This window comes from Girardinichthys multiradiatus, chromosome 2, assembly GCF_021462225.1.
Source record: "Girardinichthys multiradiatus isolate DD_20200921_A chromosome 2, DD_fGirMul_XY1, whole genome shotgun sequence".
In the NCBI taxonomy this organism is placed as follows: domain Eukaryota; kingdom Metazoa; phylum Chordata; class Actinopteri; order Cyprinodontiformes; family Goodeidae; genus Girardinichthys; species Girardinichthys multiradiatus.
In genome coordinates, this window is record NC_061795.1 from 41,534,572 (window position 1) to 41,550,280 (window position 15,709).

A 15,709-nucleotide genomic window follows, 5' to 3' on the forward strand; every position below is an offset into this window, starting at 1 on the left:
GACCAAGTATTGAGTGCATAACTGTACATGATTATTTGAAGGTTGACGTTTTTTGTATTAAAAACACTTTTCTTTTTTCGGTCGGATGAAATATGCTAATTTTGTGAGATAGGAATTTTGGGTTTTCATGAGCTGTATGCCAAAATCATCCGTATTAAGACAATAAAAGACCTGAAATATTTCAGTTAGTGTGCAATGAATCTAAAATATATGAATGTTACATTTTCATCATGACATAATGGAAAATAATGAACTTTATCACAATATGCTAATATTTTGAGAAGGACCTGTATTCGGAAAAGATTGAGTCAACAAGAAAACCAGTCTAATCTGATCTCCAGTCAGCTGATTTCTTTGTGCTTCTCTAAAGTTGATCTATTTCTCGTTTAACAGACTTTTCATGATTTCTGTTTTTCGTCAATCTTCCCTGAATAGAAATGCATGAATCTCTGCTTATGTTAAATTCTAGTCTCATACATAGTATTCGTTCAGCTTATTTAAACCACTGAGCTCACTTTTCTCACTGTTGTTTTTGTTGTCTTAGAGATGCAATGCAGCTGAATGTCCTGGCCACACAGAAGATGCTGGCACTGGCCCACAGGATGAAGCACCTGGAGGTCTTTATTCACGTCTCCACAGCCTACGCCCACTGTGACAGAGAGGTCATTGAGGAAGTCGTGTACCCTCCTCCTGTAAACTACCGCAAACTTATTGATACTCTGGAGTAAGTGTCTAAATTGTAGGTTTAGGCACAATTATGCAGATTTAAGCAACACGTAAGGTACTGTGCAAAGGTTAGAGTCCATGATGCAGTAAACAGGTCAGATTTATTGTTGTTGTACTGTAAGCTGCTGCTTTGTAGCACTGTTGACAGTATTACCCCCTGACTTTCGGATATATCAGTGATACTTTGAAATTAAATCAATGATATAGAGAGACGTAATGGCAAAAAGAGTAAACCTTTGACTCAGCTGAGTTGCTTTAGGATGGTATGCACTTGCGAATATGCTGAATCTCAACAGAATTATATCAAATGTCTTTTTTCCATCCTTGTTCCACTTTTGGTTCAGGTGTAGTGTGCCAGTGTATTTTCAGAGTGGTGCAAAGTGGCTTTGTTTGCATATTTACAGTAGCTTATAACTCAAAGCGCAAAGCAAACTCAGAAAAAAGCACAACTGATGACTTACATATCAGTTATTCAAGCTAGTTGCAGAAATCTGTTGAACAATAACAATATTTGCTTTAAGAGCCTGTCCAACTGGCTTTCTTTGTCATTAAAGGTCATTTTGGTTTGACATCAGGTTTGACTGTTGATTTTGGACATGCACGTTTTCATGCCTGTATTTGAGTCACACAAGTACTTTAAAGATAATCTTTTAATTTCAAAATATTAAACAAAAAATAAATTCCTGCAGCCTATTTGGACCACTGGCTCTCCTGGTCTGGAAAATCATGGTGAACCTTTAAACATTAATGAGCACAAATGGGACAATAAATGCATTTCATTGAGTAATATTGGCTTGTGCTTCTGTGAGGTCACTCAGTCCCTGTGAAGGTGATATTTAATCTTACTAAAAGTGAGCTTTTAAATACCAGATTTAAACGGTTAGGGCTGTATAAAGCAAGGCAGTTTTCAAACATTCAAATCATCAAAGTGTATACTGGGTTCGAGAGTTCAAAGAAATTTATGCAAAATGTGTTCATTCCGGGCTGCACGGTAGCACTGTTGCCTTGCAGCAAGAAGGTCCTGGGTTCGATTCCCGGCCTGGGGTCTTTCTGCATGGAGTTTGCATGTTCTCCCCGTGCATGCGTGGGTTCTCACCGGGTACTCCAGCTTCCTCCCACAGTCCAAAGACATGCCTGTTATGTTAATTGGTCACTCTAACTTGCCCTTAGGTGTATGAATGAGTGTGTGCTTGGTTGTTTGTGTGTTGCCCTGCGATGGACTGGCGACCTGTCCAGGGTGAACCCCGCCTCCCGCCCATAGACTGCTGGAGATAGGCACCAGCTCCCCCGCGACCCACTATGGAATAAGCGGTAGAAAATGACTGACTGACTGTGTTTACTCCTTATTTTTCACACTAGTATCACCTGTATGTCTTCTATTTGTGCTTAAAATCCATCTGGAATATAAATAGGGATTCAGTTGATTTATGAACCTACAGTTATCTGAATAACTATAAATCAATCATTAAAAACATACGTTTTAAATTCTTTAGTTCTTTTTAATTAATGTCATTTGGTAAAACATTAATGGTGAGATTTATGTTTGTGACAAAACAATAATTGGACGTACTTCTCTTCCTTTACTGTTTGTTTAAGCTTCTTTTTGTTGCTTGTTTAAAACTTGTACAAATGTTTGATTCTTGTCTGAATAGCTGAATAGTTGATTAGCTTCTTAGGGGTAATTGGCTTAAAGTTGTGTGTAGAATTTGAGCAGACACCTTAACTCAGAGAACCTGACTTTGCCAGATGTCCTTTTTTACACGTTGATGTATTAGAAGACAGAAGCAGAACACAACACAACAATACAGCTGTTGAAATTTTGGCAAGAACGAGGGATTATAGATTATTATTCATAATTAATCTTCTGTATGTAAACTATAATCATGTTTTAGGGTGTGTTTGCATCTATTTAAGTCATTGTACGTTGAGGACCAAGGCAGCATGTTAACCCAAGAGTTCTAAAACCTCTGAGCTGCAAAAAGTGTTAATATCACTGTCTGTTTCAGGCAATGAAGTGAAGTTAATAAAAGACCAACCAAAGAAAATTACAGCAATGTGTTGAATTTAGAAACCAACATCTCCACGTCTCCAGCAGAAAGGTTTAACCGGTGAAACTGTGAAAGTAAAATTCAATACATCACAAGTAAACCTTGTTTCTCTGCCTTCAGCTGGATGGATGACGATTTGGTAGCAACGCTGACCCCCAAGCTTATTGGAGAGCGTCCCAACACTTACACCTACACCAAAGCTTTGGCTGAGTATCTGGTGCTGCAGGAGGCTGGAGACCTCAACATCGCCATCGTCAGGCCGTCCATTGTTGGAGCCAGCTGGAAAGAGCCGTTCCCTGTTAGTCATTCAAAACATTTATGCTGCTTTTATGTTTTTTTTTATTTTTTTATTTTGAATACAGTTTGAAAACTTTTCAGCCTGTAGTAGATTGAGCCTAAAAAGAAGCATTCTATAATATGTTAAAGTGGAGGACGAGCACCAGTTAGCCACGGCACGAAATTGTGGCAAAGAAGAAGTAAATGCTGAAAACAAAACGTGTTTTAGGTAGCTGCTTAAAAGTTGTATCGTTTTCTTCCACCTGCAAATAAGGACGGCAATAGTATCAGTTCTGGCCTGGCTGTTCCTCAGAGCTTTGTTTAAATGTGACAAATGACTGGTTAAAAAAAGAAAACATTGCTTAACAACTCGAGCAAAATGTTTAAGAATTTGTCACTGCAGCAGTTTCCAGATATCTTTTTAAAGGGGATGTATCCAGCTTGTAGACCAGAACTACTGCACTGCTAGAAATCTTTTCCCTATAAGAAATAGTTTTTCTTTGAAAAAAGATGATCTCTTCATCATTTCTATTGTAAATTAGTCAGGGAAAAACAAATAGTTACTTATCTCAGTTCTAATTCTATACATTTTTTTTTCAACTTCTGTTGTTTCAGGGCTGGATTGACAACTTCAATGGACCCAGTGGAATATTCATTGCAGTAAGTAATGAGATTAATGCACTCATTAAAGAATGAGGAATGAATAAAATGTATAAAGCTCGTAGCGTAGCTGCATTAGGTTTTTGTTCACTCTTCAGTTGGATTAAAGCATGATGTAATGTTGACATACAACTGTGTAATTAGGTTGAGTCTTGCAGGGAAAAATTGTCATATTTTAGAGCCTGAAAACCTAAAAGTCTTTGAGTATGAAACATATATAAAGTTGGAAGTCATTTACAGTTGGAAGTCATTGTGTGAATCCTTATTGGCAACAAAAACGTTGGAGTGAGAACTCTTTGTGTTCTCAAAGATCCTTTATGCTGGAAATTGTGTGAGAACTGAAAATGTTTAGGTGAAAAACTCACCAACCAAAAAAATGTTACACCAGGATAGATTGCATTGATTTTTGTTTTTTGTTACATTTCCTCTTTCAGTACAAAAAATCTGCTGATGTTCATTGATTGTTTAACAAATGAAGTAAATACTCCTACAATCATATATACTTACTTGTCTATCTGCGATAATGAGCTGTAGACATTCACTTTTTATTTCTTTTTTTTTTATTGTAGTTTTTGAGCCAAATGACTGATGGTGTTTCAGCATTTTGACTTCCCGTCCCATCTCCACATGTGTAACATTAGCTTGAAGGGACATTTTAGAGCCAAATAACATGAGAAAGCTAAAGGACTTACAGAGTTTGAATGGAGTGAGATATTGTCATTGGAGTTGAATTTGTCAGCTATGTTACTTTAGTGCAGTAAAAAACACATATTTTCTGTAGAAAACCGAGACTTTTAGCTGCTTCCATTCACTGACACAATGTTTTATGTAGCTGCTGCATGACTTTCTTTCTAAAGCATTCCAGTAATGCAGTTCTTTGGAGAAAATGGAAGTGTGCCAGAACTGTAGTACTTTGACCAACTACTGTGGTCATTCTTCACTCTGGTGAAATGAGGGCAGACTGGGCTTGACAAAGAGGGCTTTTAAATCCCCGGATAGTGTTCAGCGTTTTGGGAGGAATGTGTGTGAGCCTGACTTCCTCCTTCTCACACGACAAATCACAGCACAATTCTTCAAAGCATTGATTTTCATAGGAATCTTTCAATGAAAGCTTTTTATTGTGCTGTAAGAGCATTTCATCTACTTGTTTTAGGCTGGAAAAGGCATCCTGCGTACGATGAGAGCATCCAATGATGCCGTGGCTGACTTGGTCCCAGTAGATGTGGTCATTAATGCAACTCTAGCAGCAGCTTGGTTCTCTGGATCACAAAGAGTCAACAGGTTTAAAATCATCCATTTTGATTGTATATTCTGATCAAATTGTATTTTAGAGGAATTGGAATAAATTAGTTACTCCCTTTTACTCCTAGAAGCCTCATGGTGTACAACTGCACAACTGGCGGGATCAACCCATTTCACTGGGGCGAAGTCGGTATGATATGTCTTTATCTTTAATTCAGCCCATGGGAAAGCTTTGAACAATGAAAGCTTTAAGCTGTGGTTAAATGTGGCCTCTAACAGCAAACCCTGACTGTAATCTGATCCACTGCCTGCCACACGTAAACTAGAAGCTTTTGTTCATCCATTACTAGATTTGATTGTGAGCTTATGTGTTTTTGCACAAAAGGTGCATGTTATTTTTACGCATCCACAACCACTTCCCATCTGTTTAAAATATGCTTATATAGTTTTAGTTTTAAGTGTTTAAGCTTTAAGCTCTTGAAGTCGAGTGACGAATACAAACTAAATTAAATGCACGTTGAGATTCAGCAATCGTTTTCTTCCCTCATAAATATAAACTTGCAGATCTGGATGAAAATATGACGTTTCCTAGAAATTATTCCTATAATTACTGAGGCTGACAGTTTGACATGTCATAAGCAATAGCAAAAATATCCTTTTGAGAGCAGAGTCAAATGTCTGGCATCTGCTACCGGTGCCAAGTTTTGCATCATAAAAAACTGAGAAACAAAGTTAAATTTTTGTTATTAAACTATTACAAAAGGCCCAGAATTTAGGGGAGATTTGTTTTATGTAGACTTCAGTTTCTGAATTTTTAAGTGTAACATAATTTGATTCTGATTCTTGACTTCACAAATCGACTTGTAAGTGATGCACACATTTTCTATTCATTACTCATGAATGCTCAGATCAAATGGTTAATGGCCACGTTGTGCCCGACATGGAAAGGGAAAAAAAATATAACACAGTAAAATTCTGCGGCAGCTTCCCTTACTTCTGTGTTCACATCCACGGGTTCTTTTACCTGGTCTGTTGCATTCAGTACATTTAACTACTTTTACTAAGAATGCTGCTGACTGATTGATTGTAATTCTATTGGCTTTTTAAACGAGTCGCATTCGTCTTCTGTGAAATACTGTAAAATCCGAAGATCATCCAAGTGCCTTCATCTGCTGAAGGTAAATTCCAGCTTCATATTTATTGCATAACACATCAGTATGAAGACTCGGAGAGACGGATAGCAATGCAATGAAATCACATTTTAAAACTAATTAAGCTGACTGTTGTCTTTAGATTGAATCTTCTACAGTCCGAGTTTATTTCACAAAGCTCTCTAAAGTACTTCAATTTCTGTCAGTTCTGTCTTGAAATATCTGAAAAATAATATGAACGGTGATTTACAAACTGGATGTTGACAGTAAATGGAGCCGAAAGTGTTGTCTCCTCGCCACTGATCAAACCTGTTCATGTAAGACATCTGACTACCGAGTAAATATTTTTTTAAAACTGAAAAACGTTTGCTGCGAGGGAAAAGCAAATGTATTTCTGTCTAGCAACACATAATGCAGAGAAATTGTGGGAGTCTGATTTAAGCCTTGCTATTTTTTTTAACTGTGACCAAACTGAGCATTTGGAAAAACATGTCAAACGGAAAGTTAGCATTTTAATCTTTTCTTTGACAGCTGCAGTTTTAATAAGCAACTAAAACTGAAAACATTTAATGATAATTAAAAGAGCTTCACAAAAGTATTCATACCTGTTGAACTTGCACATTTTATAATTTTATTGAAATTCAGTCCATCCCATTGTAGCTCTGGCTGTATGTAGAGGGCTGCTGTCCACAGCATGATGCTGCCACCACCATGCTGGTGTGTCGTGTCTTTTTGTCACACAGAGGGTTTATCATGTTGGCTATAAAGTTAACTTTTGATTACCTCTGACTGGAGAACCTTCTTCCACATGTCTGCTGTGTCTACATGGCATTTGACAAACTGCAAACCGGACTTCTCATTGCTTATTATTTCACCAATGGATTTCTTCTTGCCAGTCTTCCATAAAGTCTTTATTTGTGGTGTGCTTGACTAATAACGGATTCTCCAACCTGAGCTGTGGATCTCCGCAGCTCCTCCAGGGTTACCATGGACCTTTTGGCTTCTTCTGATTAAGGCTCTGCTTTCCTGGCTTGCTAGTTTAAGTGGGTGGTCATGTCTTGGTAGGTTTGCGGTTATGCCATCCTTTTTTCATCTTCACGTTGTGGATTAAACAGTGACCTGTGAAATGTTTAAAGCTTTGGATGTATATTTATAACCTAACGCCTGCTGTGTTCCTTGGTCTTCACGGTGTTTAGTGATGTTCTTTAACAGGTCTAGGAGGCATTCACAGAGTATTTGTACTTATACTGAGGTTAAATCACACACAGGTTGAATCTCTGCACTTATGAGGCTGACTTCTGAATGCAAATGGTTGCACTGAATTGTATTTAGGGGCATTGGAGTACAGTGGCTGAATACCAATGCACACCACAATTATTCTAATAAACTCTGTGGTTGTAATGTGGAAATGTTCAAAGGGTATGAATACTTTTCCAAGGCACTGTAGGCAGTTGGAGGAAGGAAAATGAGTTTGTGTAGTTTAAAAAACTAAAATCATTTTGGATGTTTTTGTGAAGGATTGTGCTTTAGAAATGAATATTTTAGTAGTAGAGTAATAAATTCAAATCAAGTCTTGACTTTTTCATTCAGTAGAGGGCTGAGGCCAGAATGTATGACACACCATAAAACTGGTCATTGATCCTTTTATGTTGAATAACCTTCTCTTCTTAGAGTACCATGTAATATCCACATTCAAGAGGAACCCCCTTGAGCAGGCCTTCCGACGGCCCAATGTTAATCTCACATCCAATCACCTAATCAATCAGTACTGGATTACCGTGAGCCACAAGGCTCCGGCCTTCCTTTACGATCTGTACCTCAGGCTGATTGGACGAGAGCCCAGGTAACCTCATCATCGCCGCCTGCTCGGGTGTGCCGTAGCTGTGCTTTTCTAATGGCCGTAGTTCCTTCATGTACACACACCTTTGCTGCTTCATTCTGTTTCTTTTTTCCTAGTGTAGCTGCCTAACATTGTAGCTGCAGTGTTGATGTTTTATTATTGCTTGTGTGAAGTTCAGTTTGCGTCAAAGAATGTATAACCCATGGCTCTCGTGAACAGAAGAGGGTAATAATGGGTTCTGCAGTCTTAACGTTTTGCCGCTGAAGTTTTTCATTTCAATATTCAAAATATTTGCTCACCTCAGTCTCATAAATGGGCAGAGATGGCATTAAGTTTGCCCAATTGCTCTGGAACCAGATCAAGTTTTATTTCTAAGAGGAGGAAATGTACCTTCTTCATCTCATCCTCTGTGTCCTCCATGTCCAGTCATGTGTGTATCTCTCCCTTACAGAGAACTGTATAAACATGACCTTCAAGAACAATCCCTTAGAGCAGGCCTTCAGAAGGCCCAATGTCAATCTGCGGTCCAACCCCTTTACTAATCAATACTGGACAACAGTCAGCCACACGCTGCCGGCCCTGCTCTTTGACGGCTATCTCACACTGATGGGCCACAAGCCCCGGTAAGATTACATCTGCCCCAATCCCCCTCTTCCTGCTGCCAATCAACCCCCCACTTTGCCACAGGTTCTCTTCACATTGCTCCCTGACTTTTCTAACTGGGAAAGGGGGGGGGGCAATCAGGTCTATGTCAAAAAGTTTTTTTTTTTTCCTTCACTTGATCTACAGATGTGATCTGAACTTTGTCTGACAAGATGATTTGGTTTCTATGCAAGCCTTCTTAATTCAAATAAACTATTCTGTAAACATTACAGCCCTCATCTCGCATTTCTCTCACCCAGTCGGCTTACAAAATCAAATAATGCTTGACTAATTCAGAAGGTAGTGCCCAGTCGGACCCCTCCACGGTCATGTCAGAACATGCAAATTGATTGCTTCAATCTAAAGTTTGTCTTGCTGTCTGAAATGAGTTTAGCTTTCAGCACCAGCCAACATAAATTCCAGAAGTGCGATTTGAATTTAATTTGCTCTATCACTAGGGGGAAGTAATGCTGTCCTTTCCACCGTTTGCTGGTCATTCATGCATGTTTAATGCTTTCTATCTGATCGGCAAAATGCACTGAAAGAATCCGAGTTGTTTTAGTCAGTCTTCATTATTTCAACTGATTGAACTGACAGCACTCCAGTGACAAATAGACCAACCCAACTTTAAAACTAATTCAACACTGGCTGAATTAGAACGACTTGGATTCTCCAGACTGCAGCCTTCATTAAATATGGCTCTTTTCTACACTTTTACATTCTTCCAACCTAAATTGTCATTGCTTGAACTGTGATCACTTGATTAACACAGAATGAAGTATGTCAACTGGATTTACTTCACTTACCAGGAGGATAATAATGCATAGAGTATTACTGATTTCTTGGGTTTGGACCAAATTCTGTTTTATTTAAAGAAAATAATCTGCATCAACTTAATCTCATCACTGAAATTTAAAGGTATGCGACCTGTCCTCCTGGTCAGTGCAGAATAAATCCAGTGGGTCGTTTGTGGTTTGTTTGGTTGTTGTCCACAGGGAAGAAATCCTGCAGTACGATGAAAGCTTCCGAGCACTTATTTTATTCGACACACTTTTATTTTTTTAAAGGCAGAATAAGCAACCTATATATTAAAAAACACATACATTTACATAAATGTAACAAACATTTAATCTTTGGCTTAGATTGACATGAGATACGAATCAAGAAAAAGGCAGAAAACTGCTTCTGTGTCTGTGAGGAAATAATAGGTTTTATGGCAAGCATTTTTAATAAAAAAAAAATTTTTACTTTTTTTTAAAAACCGTAACTACTTATCTGCCTTTAATTTTTAATATTGTTTCATTTTAAAATAAAATTTCCAAATGTTTTCACATTTTTCCTGTTTGAAATAATAATAATAAAAAAAAACAAATCAAGCTTTACGTTTGAAGGGGCTGAGATTTTTACAGAACAGCAGCAATTTTGAAATCTGCCATTATATTGTATGTTGACAGACTCATGGCACTGTATAACTTGCAGTCCCCTCCACTCTTAATGGAACTCCTGGTAAAGATGTATAAAAACCATTTTTAAAGTGAATGTTAAAGAATATTATTTTAATTAATATTATTGGCTTTTTTTTTTTAGGTCGTTTAGAGTGTCTTGAAAATTTTATGTAGTAATGACTTCCTATATATGACTTAATGTAGAGGCCTGTTGCTGCTTGCCACTCTCCAAAAAAGGAAAGATGAGAGAACATTGTCAATTTAAGGCAAATGTATGTTGATCTTTAGAAGTCTGGCTTGAAGAAAATGGCTCTTTATCTGAATGTGCCCACATCTGCAGTCAGAGCAATAATTAAAACGTTTGAAGCAACTGGAACTGTGATAAACAAGGGGATCTAAAACATATGGACGCACCAACAGTTGAATGGTTCTCCACACGCAAAGCTTCCCTTCTTCCATTCACATCTCAGTCCCCAGACCGAAGCGCCATAGAAAACCTTTGAGGTGAGCTGAAGGACTCTGGATGAGAGATTACCAGGAGTATATATTTTCTCCTCACAGAGATTCCTTGTATCTTCTAAAACAAATTATCTTTCATCTATGTGAAATTACTTGACAAATTACTTCATCAGTGAAATTGTCTATCAAGACATTAAATTGTAGTCTAATCTATCTGGTATTTCATAGTTAAATATTTTAAACTGGGACTTTAGCCTCTGTCCCTCCACAACCAGACACACAGTCCTTCTCATCTCCATGAACTTATTTAACCCTCTCTTGTCTACATTTATCTTTCTAATTCTTTGCTTTCCTGTGTCCCCTCCTCCACTTACATATTGTTTATCACAGGATGATGAAGACAATCACTCGCCTGCACAAAGCCATGGTGGTCCTGGAGTATTTTACAAGCCATTCATGGGTTTGGAACACAGACAACGTGGCCATGCTGCTGTCTCACATGAGCCCCGAGGATAAGAAGGTATTCCTAACCAATCGGGTGGTTCCTCTGTTAGATTGCAGCAGAGAGTCATTTAGTCATTCACTGCAGTTTGGTTTTAGTTAACAGACACGACTCAAGATAACTGTCTGGAGGAATTTGCATTTCTGTAAAGCATGTTTGTTTTTTACTCATCTGTTCAAATAAAATGATTCCTGAAGCTCTGCTCTTGTTCTACATTCTTTACAAAACTCAGACTGACCTTATGTTTTCATTAGAGGTTTCCTGGTTGCACATTTCCCATGAAAATTAGACTTGTGCCGTCTATTTTTGGCTGTACAGGCATGCGTTTTCATGTCAATAGTAGAAAGAGTGTGCTGTAGGTCTGATGTTGAAAGTTCAGGGTTTTTGGAGATCTTTAGCATCTTCGGGGTCTAACCTTCAGTACTCAGGAGCACCAAGCTAAATGTCTGAGGTTTAAACAAGCCAAGCCTTCTTTTATTAATGTTAAGACACAATCTTCTAAGCATGTGGCTCGATGTGATGAGCTTTTGTGATTTTAGACATTTTAAGTGGGAATAAATGTGGGGGTGCCCTATTTAGTCCTAACCAGACACTGCATTTTAACACCTTTTTCACTTTTTTGTTTAGTTATATTACTTAAATCTCTGTTCAAAATTTATGTTAAATATCCATATGTCCAAGTATTTCAGAAAAACACTCGGGCTGTGGAATGGTGTTGTGTGTTTTTCACATTACTTTATCTGATGATAAAGTTCACTTTTAATTTAAAATGATCTGAATATAAACTGGGATTTGTGCTCTCTGAGAGAGACTCTGTTTTAAAACTACCCAAAGTGATGGAGAAATTACTGAAGTCAAAATATTGATTTCACATCTATGACTGTTGAGTGGAACTGATGATATTTTTTCCCCTTTTAGGTGTTTAACTTTGATGTGCGCCAGCTGCACTGGGCGGAGTACATGGAAAATTATTGCATGGGCATGAAAAAATACGTCCTCAATGAGGAGCTGTCAGGGCTGCCAGCTGCACGCAAACACCTCAACAAGTAAGATGTTTATAGGTTGGTGGATCTGCCTGCATGTACAGATACAGATAGCCTTCTTCGGTGTCCAACTTAATTTATTCAAAAAATGCATAACCCTGCAGAAAACCGATACAGAATCAGTACAAGGGGTTTTCCCTCCTGGATCACAACTTCTCAAGTCAAACCTGATGAGATTCAAAACAGGGTTATTCCCTCTACACACTGCAAAAACAGAGAAATGAGCTATTTGTCTAGTGGTGTCAAGAACCAGAACAGAGTTATTTCTGTCCAGGACACTCCATACTTCCAAAGAACACGGCAACAGAACGCTTGGGAAGTCCTCATAGGTTCCTCCTATTGGAGCATTTTTATATAATCGTTGTTGGATGTCATGCGAGAAAGACATTCTGCCCAGATCATGTCAAGAAAAAACTACAAGATCCCCCAAACCAGGTCTGTAAAAACAGAATGAGGTCATGTTGTTCTTCCCGCCCTAGGAGGGAGAAAATGTTTCTCTGTTCTTGCAAAGTACTCTACCAATCAAAAGTTGGGACACAGAGTCAAGACCTAAATCCAGTTGTGGAAAATGTGTCAAGACTTGAAAATCAATGTTCATAGATGCTTCCTAGTTATTTTGCTGCTTATTTCCTGATGTGGTTGCACTTGATTTCAAACACTGTTATACCAGGATAGTCCAGCAAGCTAAATTAGCCTGGGAGATGCCGAAAAACGTTCACATCCATGTTAGTTTTGTTGTACTTTCACACAGCAATTTTTGAAAGTGAAAACCACTGACCAGAAAGGGGGAAAAAAATCTGTCTTTCAGTTGGCCGTTTCACTCTGAACACTACAATGTAGCAGCACTCCAATGTTTGTTGGTTTTTACTGTACTCTTCTAGCCTAATTGCTTTTTAACAAGAAGCTACCCAGCATGTTGCTCCATACATGGGATGATTGCAGCAGGCTCACTTCCTCCCTTTGGTTCACTGGATGGACCGATGGTCTGCATTTTCCACTGTAAGCAAACCCCTCCTGGGTTCACTTTGAGGTCAACAGGATCCCACATTTTCAGACTAACCAGAGTTTGGTTGGTTGTGTTTAAAGCAAATCAAACAGCTGTGCTGTGAACTCTGCTTTTATTTAATGGCATCAGTACGAAGGGGCATGCCACACTTTGTAAATTTATTTCGTCTTCACAATTATGTGCTACTTTGTGTTGGTCTGTAACATATTCATTTTTTTGGTTTTAATGTCAAAAGTTCAAGAGGTGTGAATGCTTTTGTGGTGGGATGTAAAGGGATCTCTCTGCTTCCTGATTCTGTTAACCACAAATTATTTTTATATGTTTTATTTTTCTCATGCTTTGCTGAATCTGCTATTGGAGCAACCAGGTTGAACAATGTTAATCATTTGCATATAAAAATAGGAAATGACAGATTCTAAGGAAACGTGAATAATAGTAATTGAGAAAGATGGAAAAAAAATATTGGGATGTAGTTGTGTGGTTAGCTAAAGTTTAATGTTTCTGTGTTCGTTCCTCAGGCTGAGGAACATCCGCTACACCTTCAACACCGTCCTGGTGGTTCTCATTTGGCGCATCTTCATCGCCCGTTCCCAAATGGCCCGCAACATCTGGTACTTTGTGGTGAGCCTCTGTTTCAAGTTCCTCTCGTACTTCAGAGCTTCTTCCACCATGAGATAATGAAACAAGGATGCGGAGCGAGTTGGAAGGATGAAGAACAGCGGCAGCAGACAATGAGAGGTCCGAAGCTCTGAGCAAGAAATGGGAGCTACTGGACAAGCCTGGAGTCTGCAGTGATCTTAAATATCCAACTTCTCTCCAACCTCATCCTATCACTATATAAAACACAGGATTTATCCCAGACCAGCAGCGACTGTGCTAATAATGAAGAAGACTTCATTCTGTTTCCCTTCAGTCCTTCTGTACATTCTGCTAAGCTGTGCATTGAATAATGCTCAGCTCCAAAGCCCTCTAGCTGTTTTTTAGTCCTGTCTGATTTCCTAAGGCCAATACTTACTCTGCAAGAAAAGAGAAAGTAATTATCTCATAGAGATGCAAGAACAAAAGTACTTTACTCTGTTCTAGCAGTATGTCTTTAAAGCATATTCTGGGCAACCGCTTTTTATAGAGTGGTGTCTGAAATATAAGGTGGGTGTTCTGCTGTGGGAGGGACCAATGAAGACTTCCAAAGAGTTCTGCACTTGAGTTCTTGTAAAGTGTTAAATGTCCTGGTCAGAAACAAATGCATTGTCTTGTTCTTGCAGCCTTGAGTAAAATAAATTCCTCTGTTCTTGCGTAATATATAACCAGGCCTTTGTTTTGGCTTTGATTAAACCACACAGCTTTGATCCCATGCATCATTTCAAGTTGGAGCATCAAATGTTTTTTTAGAAGGTTTCGTTCAGAGACAGGATTGTATCCAACTCATTACTTTAAAACACCCTACCACAGATGAGGGCAGGCATTTTCTGCCGCCTTTAAGACCGTTGTAAAGAAAAGTTTAAGACTCTGGGGGAGGCGTTTGTGCTGAGTCATGCCTCACCAGAAGTTCTCGCTTGCCTTTTTTCCCCTCCTGTTCTTGTAGGGCAAAAATAAGCTGTCAACGGGTATGTAATCCCGTATGCCCTTAGTGTCCCGTTTCTTCACAACTAAGCACAATGCAAATTCCGATGGCTTTACTGAGTGCCTATACTGACTTTTCTTGCATCAGCAAATTTTACTAAAGCTATTTTTCTGTCTTCTTCATGATCTTTTTCTGTCAAAGTTTGTTAAAGTTGCAGCTTTTACTTTTGCCAAATCTCCTTTGTGCTGGCAGCTCAGGTGGAGGTGGGAGGAGAAACTGTCATCTTTTTGGCTTGTTTTTTTCAGGAAATCAAATACCTTCAGCTTCAAGTTGTATCCTGGGTGAAGCCCTATAACGCATTTTTAAATATGGGTCATTGCTTTTGTTCTCTCCCTGTAGAGCTAACTAAACTGTCTTCTGAGTCGGTGTAGGGTTAGTCTGTTACATTTTTGGGTCATTTATTTGTGCAGCTTAGATAAAAAAAAAAGCAGAATGTGCTTTTTTTTTAAAAAATTTTTTAATCTTTCAAAGTTTTTCCACTCGGTTTTCTCATTTCTCTGGGCTTTAACCTCTGATGACATAAAAAGTTTATAAACTGTAAGCACTTTCTCATATTTACCTTCTGTTATCTTCCCTATTTATTTAACCTACTGTGAGTTGGGGATGTTTAATTATGCTTGCACGTGTCTTCTAAAAGTGTCTTTTAAGAATGCCTTCATGTCTGCCCGGTCATTGTACCAGCGTCTTTAAGGAATGGGATTTTCACAGCATAGGAAAATGTACGTAAACCCCAAGCTCCGTGCCTGAACTCTTGTTGATATTCGAATGTGAAAAAAAGAATGGATATGTTTTTCTAATCCTTTTTGTGTACAGGTCTATTTAGGCAGACTTGAAGAGATAAACGGCTTTCTGCTCGTGTCATTGTGACTAGTTTACGAAAGCAGCTTCAGCTAATGTAAATAATAAAAACTGTTGAAATCTACAGTTTGGCACTTTTAATTTAAACTTGCTCTCTGTGTTGTTGATGCACATGTTTCCTTCTGTTTGTAAAAGGGTTTGTAATCTCCACTACTTATTTCTGCTTTTCCCTCTCTATGCTGCAGAATTT

At 38.4% G+C, this 15,709-nt stretch overlaps 1 protein-coding gene across 4 annotated transcripts in view; it reads left to right on the forward strand.

Annotated features, from left to right (window-relative positions):
- Positions 1 to 15,583, forward strand: part of far1 (fatty acyl CoA reductase 1) — a 40,189-nt gene extending 24,606 nt beyond the window's left edge. Inside the window, exons 5-13 of one of the 4 annotated variants that reach the window (XM_047390875.1) lie at positions 545 to 724; positions 2,895 to 3,072; positions 3,666 to 3,710; positions 4,864 to 4,991; positions 5,084 to 5,142; positions 8,395 to 8,566; positions 10,880 to 11,009; positions 11,910 to 12,037; positions 13,559 to 15,583. In XM_047390875.1, coding sequence (XP_047246831.1) covers positions 545 to 724; positions 2,895 to 3,072; positions 3,666 to 3,710; positions 4,864 to 4,991; positions 5,084 to 5,142; positions 8,395 to 8,566; positions 10,880 to 11,009; positions 11,910 to 12,037; positions 13,559 to 13,718 — 1,180 coding nt within the window. In that variant the 3' untranslated portion in view covers positions 13,719 to 15,583. Of the gene's footprint in view, positions 1 to 544; positions 725 to 2,894; positions 3,073 to 3,665; positions 3,711 to 4,863; positions 4,992 to 5,080; positions 5,143 to 7,774; positions 7,947 to 8,394; positions 8,567 to 10,879; positions 11,010 to 11,909; positions 12,038 to 13,558 lie in introns of all 4 variants that reach the window. The other 3 variants (XM_047390852.1, XM_047390861.1, XM_047390868.1) reach the window with 3 other exon arrangements.
- Positions 15,584 to 15,709: the final 126 nt, after the last annotated feature.